This window comes from Alligator sinensis, unplaced genomic scaffold (genome assembly GCF_000455745.1).
Source record: "Alligator sinensis unplaced genomic scaffold, ASM45574v1 scaffold428_1, whole genome shotgun sequence".
NCBI lineage: Eukaryota > Metazoa > Chordata > Crocodylia > Alligatoridae > Alligator > Alligator sinensis.
This window is the reverse complement of record NW_005841919.1, coordinates 3,216,733-3,226,565: the sequence shown is the minus strand read 5'-3', so window position 1 is coordinate 3,226,565 and position 9,833 is coordinate 3,216,733. Positions and strand designations below refer to the sequence as shown.

The 9,833-nt window shown below is 42.5% G+C and overlaps 1 protein-coding gene across 13 annotated transcripts in view; it reads right to left on the bottom strand.

Moving 5' to 3' along the window:
- Positions 1 to 256: 256 nt before the first annotated feature.
- Positions 257 to 9,833, bottom strand: part of PLEKHG4B (pleckstrin homology and RhoGEF domain containing G4B) — a 234,881-nt gene continuing 225,304 nt past the window's right edge. For all 13 annotated transcript variants that reach the window (XM_025198263.1, XM_025198267.1, XM_025198269.1 and 10 more), the window contains 5 exons: positions 7,916 to 8,032; positions 7,212 to 7,481; positions 5,155 to 5,369; positions 3,542 to 3,601; positions 257 to 382 (listed from right to left, as the gene is read on the bottom strand). In XM_025198263.1, coding sequence (XP_025054048.1) covers positions 3,560 to 3,601; positions 5,155 to 5,369; positions 7,212 to 7,481; positions 7,916 to 8,032 — 644 coding nt within the window. In that variant the 3' untranslated portion in view covers positions 257 to 382; positions 3,542 to 3,559. The remainder of the gene's footprint in view (positions 383 to 3,541; positions 3,602 to 5,154; positions 5,370 to 7,211; positions 7,482 to 7,915; positions 8,033 to 9,833) is intronic.

The window sequence follows — 9,833 nt, the reverse complement described above, 5'->3', positions numbered from 1 at the left end:
AGAGCAGGAGGAAAAAAAGTATTCTGAGTTGTCTCACACACATACAAGGTCAAGTTGTATGCCCTTGGAAGCCTTGATAGCAGGTGAAGCTGCCTGCTTGCTTGTCTCAGAGCGGAATTTGGCTCATACTGTGCAAATTGACAACTCTGTAATTTCTGCAAAAATGACAAAGAAAAATAGAGCTCTCCCTTCTCTGGTTGATTTAAAGCAAATACTTAGACGTTTACTTTTGCAGCTGTTAAAATATCCTGCAACAGGTTTTGTTTCAAGAATGGAATCCACAAAACATGTCTGAGGCTTTTCATGATAGATTGGACACAGGGTGGTATGGAACAGCAGTGTCGGGCCTTGGAAAATGTCTTCAGAATCCAATGACTCATAGCTGTCAAAACAATGATTATTGTATTAACTTTCTTTTCCTACATTCTTTATTAGTTCAAAGCTTACTATAGAATCTTTTTGACATGCTATCATGAATTGTAATTTTTTTAAAGGCAAGATCAGGGTAGAAACTGCAAAGCATTCAATTTACAGAGGTTAGCACATCTGGTTATTATTATTATTTATGATGAAAAGTGGCAATCAACAGCAAGACCAATTTAAATTGCTTCAGACTGAAACATTTATTTAGTTAATAAAAAACAGATCACTCAGAGCAACTGATGTATAAATAACACTTGTCAAGTGCTTTTGAAATGAGCCATGCATTTTAGTGTAAATGATTCATAAAACTGTTTTAACAGCAATGGTGATTTTTCAACAGTGGTCAGCATTCTCAGAATTCCACTCCAGTATAGTCAGTAAGTTGTCTTCAGTTAGACTAGTGCTGAAAGTTTTCATAGAATCATAGAGAATGAGGGTTGGACAGGACCTCAGGATTTTAACATCTAGTCCAACCCCCTACTCAAAGCAGGACCACCCCCAACTAGATCATCCCATCCCAGCCAAGGCTTTCTCTAGCTGGGTCTTAAAAACCTCCAAGGGTGGAGATTTCACCACCTCTCTGGGTAACTGGTTTAAGCACTTTATACTACCGTCCTAGTAAAATGTTTTTCCTAATATCTAACCTAAACTTCCCTTGTTGCAACTTGAGACCATTGCTCCTTGTTATGTTATCTGTCTAGCTCCATCTTTGGAGCCACCCTTCAGGTAGTTGAATGCCGATATTAAATCACACCTCAGTCTTCCCTTCTCCAGACTAAAACCAGTTCCTTCAGCTTCTCCTTATAAGTCATGTGGCCTCAGACCCCTCATCATTTTTGTTGCCCTCTGCTGGACTCTCTCCAATTTGTCCACATCCATTCTGTAGTGGGGGACCCAAAACTGGACACAGTAGTTCAGAGGGAGCCTCACCAGTGCTGAATAGAAGGGAATAATCACTTCCCTTGATATGCTGGCGACACACACACCAATGCAGCACAGTATGCCATTAGCTTTCTTGGCAACAAAGGCACACTGTTGGCTCATATTCGGCTTACTGTCCACTGTAACCCCCAAGTCTTTTTCTGCAGAGCAGCTGCTTAGCCAGTCGGTCCCCAGCCTGAAACATTTCTTTAGACATTTCTTCCTAAATGTGTAAAGAATCTTTAACCCTCAACAGGAACACATATATCCACGCAGGAAAGCTATGTTACTGGTTTCATTTTTATAATCTAACAGAAATAACTACTTCAGCATATTTGCTCTAGGCTTTGCTCAGAGTGAGAGACAGGGGGACTGTAGCACTATTTGCTGAATTTCTCACCAATGCTGCCATTTTGCACTGACTAATTTTAACACCTGTTGGTGTATGTATGTGAAAACACAGCTGAGAATTCAACTTTGAAAGTGCAGATTTTGCATACATGAGGGAAAAGAACAAAATGAACTAGTTGATTAGGAGAAAAGGCTAACCCCCACAACTCCTGACAAACATACAAAACCCAACACTAAACTTAATATACAATAAGAGGCAGATGCTGGCTCTGTTCAATCTGCATCAAATGCAGCTCAGGGGTTAGAACTGGCCAGGAGCTCACTTACCTAGCTGTGTTCTTGTTCCTTATCCGAGACATTAAGGGTGTAGACAGAAGTGAAAATTTTCACCCCATCTGACCACAGAAATCAGTCTATAGCCACGACCAAACAACTGCACAGCTACAGACAGCTTAAAAAATGGCTGACTGGGTGAAAATCTGAACCCGTATTGCATGACAGTTCAGCTGAAGACATTTAAAAAAAAGAGCATCTTCTATAACTTGTGTCTGCACTGCCTCCCAGCTAGTTGCTGTTTCAGAATGGGAGGAGGAAAAGGGAGCAGAGGGAGTTGGGTCTTGGATTTTTTCACCCTCCAATGCCAGCTGGGGAACCCCTAGAATGAACTCCCTCTGCTCCCTTTCCTCACTTCCCATTATGACACAGGGACAGGCTGGCAGAGAGGAGGGGCCATGCAGGGCCATGCAACCTACAGTCAGCAGTTAGATTCCCTTCCTTCCTGGAACCAACAGTGAACTTCTGTTTCTTCCAGGAGGTCGCTGTAATTCAGAACCCTCCCTGCAAAGCGTTCTCAGTTACAGTGGAGACCTGCACTTCTGTCTGCACCCTAAAAGGGCATTTATCCTGGGCCAGTTTTAGGTAGACTGTCGACAAACTTCAGTGGGGAACTCATTTTAAGAATTGATGGTGCTACTCCCTGAAAACCTCCATTCTCTTTAGAAATCATGTAGAGAACCAATATTCAATAAGAATATGTCATTTTCAAGAAATAAATTGGTTAGATACTGATTTTTAAAAAAGATTTGTACTTTTATCGCTTTATTAAAACGTTATTAAAATCCCTAAAATTGTTATGGGAAAACTATTGGGAAATTGTTCCATTTCCCATGAAATGGAAATGACTTTGAAACTTCATTTTTCAAATGTTGATACAATTTCCCCTTTTAGTGATTATTTATATAAAACACCTTACATCAGGGGTAGGCAACCCCCAGCATGGGTGTCAGAGCATAGCATGCAAAGGCATTTTGTGTGGCGCGCACGCCTTGGGGTGGACAGTGGAGAAGGGAACAGGGCTGTACTGCCATAGCAAGAATCGGGCTCCCTTTGTGGCTCCCCCACCATCCGCCTGGCATGCCAACATCTTACAAGTCGAGGTTGTGAGTGCTTTGGCACTCTGCTCAAAAACGTTGCCAACCCCTGCCTTACATGATCAATTCATTTATGCAACTGGCCTGCCATCCCCCCAGAAAAGCAAACTGCTATGGAATGGAGATATAGATATGAGAAAGGTAAACACTCAATGGAAAAATATGTGAATTATAAGGAGAAAGAAATAGTACTCCTCCATACCTATACCATCTCTTAGAAAACATTGTTAATAAGAGGAAATGCAATTAGCAATCAAAAGCTTGTCTATATGGTTAGAGCATGCAGATCAGTTTTGAGAAAGTCCCTCATGCCCCAATTTAATTGGTTATTTTAACTTAACATGGCAGCTTTAAGTCTTTTTTATTAGCTTGCTCATTTTAGTACAAGGATTGATCTGAGAAAACCAGTTACTTACTGAATTTATGCCTGTCAGTCAAACTATTGTTGAGAGGCCTAATACATGAGAGGTTTTGTTCTGACAGAAAAGGGAGGGAAATCTAATTAAAACCAACATCACTGTATAATAGGATAAGCTGACCGTACTATGTAGTCAACAGGCTTGTCAGAAGTAAGAGCTTGTTTTAATTTTGCTCATTTCAGACCTGAGCTATTCAGAATATATTTGAGCACACACAGGACTGATAGCTTGTGTGCATGTTATGGCCCAATATTCCAACATTTCATTTCATATACTGCAGGATAGGGTAGATGACTATGTACAAATCCTGATGGGCACACACCTATCTCCAGCTGTGCATTAGAAAGGCAGGGACATATATGCAACATCTGTCATTTTTTTTTTTATCCCCACTGAAATCTGAAGGCTGCTCAGGGCCAAGAAAATCAGGATGACATTAATGCCACTGGGGTAAATGTTTCAGGACAGACAAAAATAAAGCAACAAAGCTAACTGCTACAGGTATCAAGCACAAAGGGAATGAAGTGGTTGCTGAATAATCCTAGCTTTAGTAACACTTGCAGTTGACTTCCTATTTGCTTCAGCTTTATAAGTTTTATTCTTTGTGAACCTCTCACAACCCTCTTGCCAGTGCTGGTAAAACACAATAAACCAGAAAGTGTTGGGTTCTAACTCTAATCTTTAGTGTGTATAACCAAGGCATATTCAAGACACTGAAGATGATGTGACGATTGTGCATCCTGTTGGGTTGTTCTCTCTTATAATTGACGGTTTATTAGGTACTGTTGACCAACAGGCAACTCACTGATAGAAACATATTGGCTCCAGATACTCCCTGGCACACTGGTTTCTGGGAGGTGTGCAGTGGCTGTATATTGTCTTTGTCAGTCAGGGCAATTGTGAGGAACAGGTAAAACAATGTACTCCTTGTTTAGTGGTGCTAGATTATCTGAAGTGCCAGTCAAACGAAGTTTATCAGAAGAGACTGGGTGTTTAATTCTCAGGGGTTTCCACTCTGTTACCTGCCTGCAGCTGGAAATTCTACTATGAGAGCTACCAAAGGGGCTTCTTGCAGCAGGTGCCTGCTAGACACATAGAGCTGTCAATCCTAGACTGCTTATTAACTCCTGGTTTTAGGTAGCACCATCAGGATTTTGTAGCTCGTGTTATACTATCAAACAGCAGGATCCAATTGATTTATTCCTGGGCTCAGTAACGACTAACTGTGATGATAGCTTTTGGAACCTCAAGCTCATTAGCTATAACTGTGAATCATGGTCTAAAAAAAACACCTTTGTATTCAAACATAAGACTATAGGCCAAATCCTGCTCTCATTCACTCCTATGCCATCCCAATAAAATCATAATTGCAGGTGTAAACAAACCTGCAATTTCACAGCTTAAAGGAAATCAATAAATTGCATGGGTATAACTTGCCAACAGGATTTAACATTAGGAGTTCCCCAGAACTGAGCGCAAAGCCCCCAGGATCAGGGCCTGACAAGCAGTTTAGTTCAGCACTGCTAAACCGGTAAGACAATTGGTAATTGTGAGACAAAAAAAATAATCAGTGATAACTTGTAGGTCTCACTGCTAAGTGAGATACTCACATCTGTGACATATGGGCTGCTGTTCTTTGATCTAGGATTCTTCTCAGGTAGAGTGGGAGATGTGCACTGGGAAGGAGGTTTGGAGTCAGTGTTGGAAGCACCTTCATCCAAGAATGTCTCTGTAGGGAGTTGGGACAAGCCAAAATGGGCCGAGCTACTGAAGCCACTTACACTCTCACCTGATGTACCCTGGGAGGACTCTGAACTCTCTGTGACTACACACAGGAAGAAAAAATATATGTAAGTTAGACACCATGGAGGCCAACAGTCCAACAGAAACTGCATTTACACACTAAAAGGAAACACATCTCTCAGTTTCCAGTATTTGAGTATTGTAACTGATCAAAAATGAAAACTCTGCTTCCAGTGTGCCTATACCTTTATAAAGCCTCAGTTAGACCAATGTTCTTTGATATATAAACATGCTTTAATAAAAAAAACAAGGTCCTCAAAGCTTTCTTTCCACTGCTGAGTATAAACATACAAACCCCTAGACTGAATGATACTTAATGATGCTTGTGTGGCAAACTGAAATCTGGAAGAAGGCTATGATTTCTTCGCTCCAAGGCAGTAAAGCAAACTCATCATAGGAGAAAGGCAGAGTCAGTGCAGTGATACAAGAGCCAGAGCTCCATTCAACTGGCATGTGCATTTAGAAAGTTCTGAACATGAACAACTGGTGCCTCCTGAGACTGGGGGGGCACCATTTGTAGGCAGCAGCATCGGCGGTGAGTGGAGACTGCCCACAGATACTGGCAGTAATGTCAGTGGGGGGCAAGCAGGGATTGCCCACAGATGGTGGTGGTGGACAAGGAGGCTGGTGGTGTTGTTGTTGGTGATGCAGGGGGAGTGGTGAGTGGCAAGCAGGGACTGCCGGGAGATGCTGGCGGTGATGTTGGCAGCGAGGGGGGGGTGGGTGGCGAGCGGTGACTGCCTGCAGAAGCTAGTGGCGGTGGTGGCCAATCTCACGGGGGGCACGTGCCCCCTCTACGAGTCACCTATGGTTTCATAGATTTCATAGACATTAGGGCTGGAAGGGACCTCGGAAGATCATCGAGTCCAGCCCCCTGCCCAAAGGGCAGGAAGTCAGCTGGGGTCATAGGATCCCAGCAAGATAAGCATCCAGTTTCATCTTGAAGGTGTTCAATGAAGGTGCTTGAACCACCTCCGGTGGCAGGCTGTTCCAGACCTTGGGGGCTCGGACAGTAAAGAAATTCTTCCTTATGTCCAGCTTGAAACGATCTTGAAGTAGTTTGTGACCATTTGACCTCGTCATCCCTTGGGGCGCTCTGGTGAACAAACGTTCCCCCAGATACTGGTGGTCACCCCTGATAAACTTGTAGGTGGCCATCAGATCACCCCTGAGCCTGCGCTTTTCCAGGCTAAAGAGCCCCAGGGCTCTCAAACTGTCATCGTAGGGTCTGCTTCCCTGACCTCTGATCATGCGCGTGGCTCTTCTCTGGACTCTCCCAAGCTTCTCCAAAGGTTCTGAAAACAAATTTAAACTAACTGTATCCTGGAGCATCCTGCCCCCAGTAACAGCTCTAGACAGCAGCAAAAGCTGGGGTGACTGCTACTAGAACTGGAAACATGGCAAACATGAGTGATATGGGAATACAGGCAACCCTCACCATTCACAGGGGATACGTTCTTGTATCCCCCGTGAATGGCGAAATCCACAAATAAGGCACTGCGTCATGAACACAGTGCCCCTGGTGGCTGGCGGGGGTTGGGGGAAGGCACGGCTGCGCCAGCAATGGCGGGAGTGTAGCAGTGGCAACAGTGGGAGCACGGCGGCAGCCCAACAACAGCAAGTGCAGAGCTCCCAAGGAGCTTCTTTAAGTGTATTTAAAATGCAGGGTTGGCATTTGTGAATATTTGAAACTGTGATTCCCGAACCTGTGAATAGTGAGGGTTTCCTGTACAATTTAGAAACAACATTCACAAAGCTCTCGCATAGCCAAACCGCTGCAACTGTCTGTCAAAATTTGAATTGTAACTTGAATGACCCACTATGTCAAAAATCCCTTCTCATCCAGAAGGTGAGGTATACTCACTCATTGAAGGTTGACTGCCAGTTTCCTGCTCCAGTTCATCCTCCTCAATGCAGGTTCTAATATCATATGACCAGTGGTAGAAGGGTGGTCCTAACAAGCTTGGAGGAGATGGACTAGTATACACGTGCAGGTTCAGTGATCCCAGAATGGAAGAGGAGGACTGGCTACTTGAGGAAGATGTACTACTGTTAGAGATGGTAGAATGTGGTCTCTTAAAAGGTGTGGAGTGGTCAAATGAAGAAACTGCTATAGATGCTCGAGATCTTGACTCTATAGAAAAAGAAAAAAAGGGAAAAAAAGAACCTCTGATTAGTTGGTAAGGACAAGGAGAATAAGGGAAAATGTGATTTTGAAAAAGAAATACACAAACTATATAATTACCACATACTTGATCACCTCCTTCTTTGAATTAAACATTAGTGAACTAATTAGGGAACTGCATTTTTCTCAGCCCTCTTGACATAGAAATCAAGTGAAGTTCTCAGGCTGTGTTTGCTAAATTCTCTTAACCTAACAAGATACAAAAAGCAAACTTCCTACAGGCAGAATCACTGATAAACAAGTAAGATCAGCTCTGGGAAAATGTTATATTTGATAGCCTTTTGTTTTTTAATCAGTAGGAAATTGTTAATGAAGACAACAACCCTAGTAGGCTGGTAAGTAAAAAAACAGAACAGCTAAGAAACATGAAAAGTAGACAATACCTGTTCCCTTCATGATATAATCTATTGCTCTATCGCTTATGGCTGCTTCACTGGGTTTGATATCCATGAAAGGTTTATTGCCTATTCCCATAGACACCATTTCTTGCATTCTGAGCTCTGAAGTGGAAAAAATGTACACGTTAGCAAAACCTCTGATGTAGAAATTTACCTACTCCTTGCTAGAGGGAAACACAATAGCAAAATAATCCAGTTCTGAAGCCAACCAGACATTGGAAACTTGAGTGAATATGACTTTTAAAAAAAATAAAATAACTCATGGGTGTTGCTCTCTTTCACTAGCTCCCAGTCCAACCTCATCATCTTTATCACTGATTCTTTACCAGCTGTTTAAAACAGCATTTGCTTTTTGACCATCTTCTAACATTCTACAGGATTCCTTTGGGAGAAGAAACAGGATAATTATTGTTTTCCCCATCAGTGATAGCGTAATATAGATTCAAACCATCACCATTTGCCAATCAAATACTCTGTAATTCAAAGTAGAGTTTGTACTCTCACTCCTGCTAAAATATAGCTCAGAGCATAGCACTGCACTTGAGTTTAGAACAAATCTCTGAAACTGAAGACTACAATCACCAGGGCAGCATATTTTAAGGCTAGTCAGGGCTACTTTGAGGCCAGTAGAGCAGATATCCTTTCAGTCTTGAGTTTGTCTGCAGACAATCTGCCCTTGTGAAAAAAAATCCTATTGTAGAAACAAATGTTTGTGCCAAAGAAGGACAGTACCTGGGCTGCGAGATTGTAAGATTGTTGTGGTGCTGTTTTACTAAGCATGCATCACAATCGGGCAGCATACTTCCCTCTCCATACCCTGTAGTTCCCTTTGTAGTTTGTCCACTGTGGGTCATCAGTAGAGAGCTGTCTGCATGCTCAGTCCAGAGCAAACTCTGGTGGGCAGGGAAGACTTCTTGTATACTTGCTTGGTGGCTGGATGGGGCAGGGGACTGGTAATGCCTTTCAGTGTACCATTTTAAACCCTGTCCATACACTTAGCAAAAGAAAACCATCAATTATTGTGGGCTGTTCAGTGTCATTTCTGAAAAAGTAGGGGAAGTTACAGGTCCACGTAGAAAGCAGCTGTTGTTACCAAAACCTCCATCATAGCTAGCACTTATTGGGAGCTTTGTCTGTATCTCCAGCATAGGTGCTCCTCCCTTTGGGACAGGGTCTATTGGGATCCTGTCCCAAAGAGAGACAGGGTTTTTTTTTTTGCTGCAGACAAGCAGAACTTCTGTTTCAAAGGCTATCAATTTGGCAGCCTCCATGAGCATCCAGTGTGGGTGAAAAGGCTTAAAATCTCAAACCAATAACAGGTCTTCATGAAGCGGGACAGAAATAGGATTTTCCAAGCCTTCATTATAGCAGAAAGGTCAGGTCCTCAAAAACTATGCTCAGGAGGTCTCACTCCTCACTGCCTCTGTCTACTGCATCTGATTATCTTTCAAGCCTTTGCTTCCAGCAGCTGCACACAGATGATCCACATGTTGTAAACTGAATACAAAGTTTACTGTGGCTAACAGCCTCCTTTGGCTAAATGATTTAAACATGAGTGGATTTTTTTTTCTGTGTTGATAATTTTGGTGTCATTAATTAACTCCTAGTCTTCAGTATAAACAGAGTTATTTTTTCTCTAAATTGTGGGTTGGACTCCACAGAGCTGAATAGAAGGTGGGCAGCCCTGATTGGCATATCCAGGTCTGAGGCTGGTAGTATTAAAGGGACCACTGTCCTAAAAACCTAGTGGGAGAATAAAGCAGATCCAAGTGTACAGCTAGTCACCCTTTAAACAAGATGTGATTGTTGATGAGATGTTTACTGAACAGTAGAACCAAATTTAGACTGACTATACACACATGTAGCAGCTCTAAATAATGAAAATAAATAAAGATGTATGGGA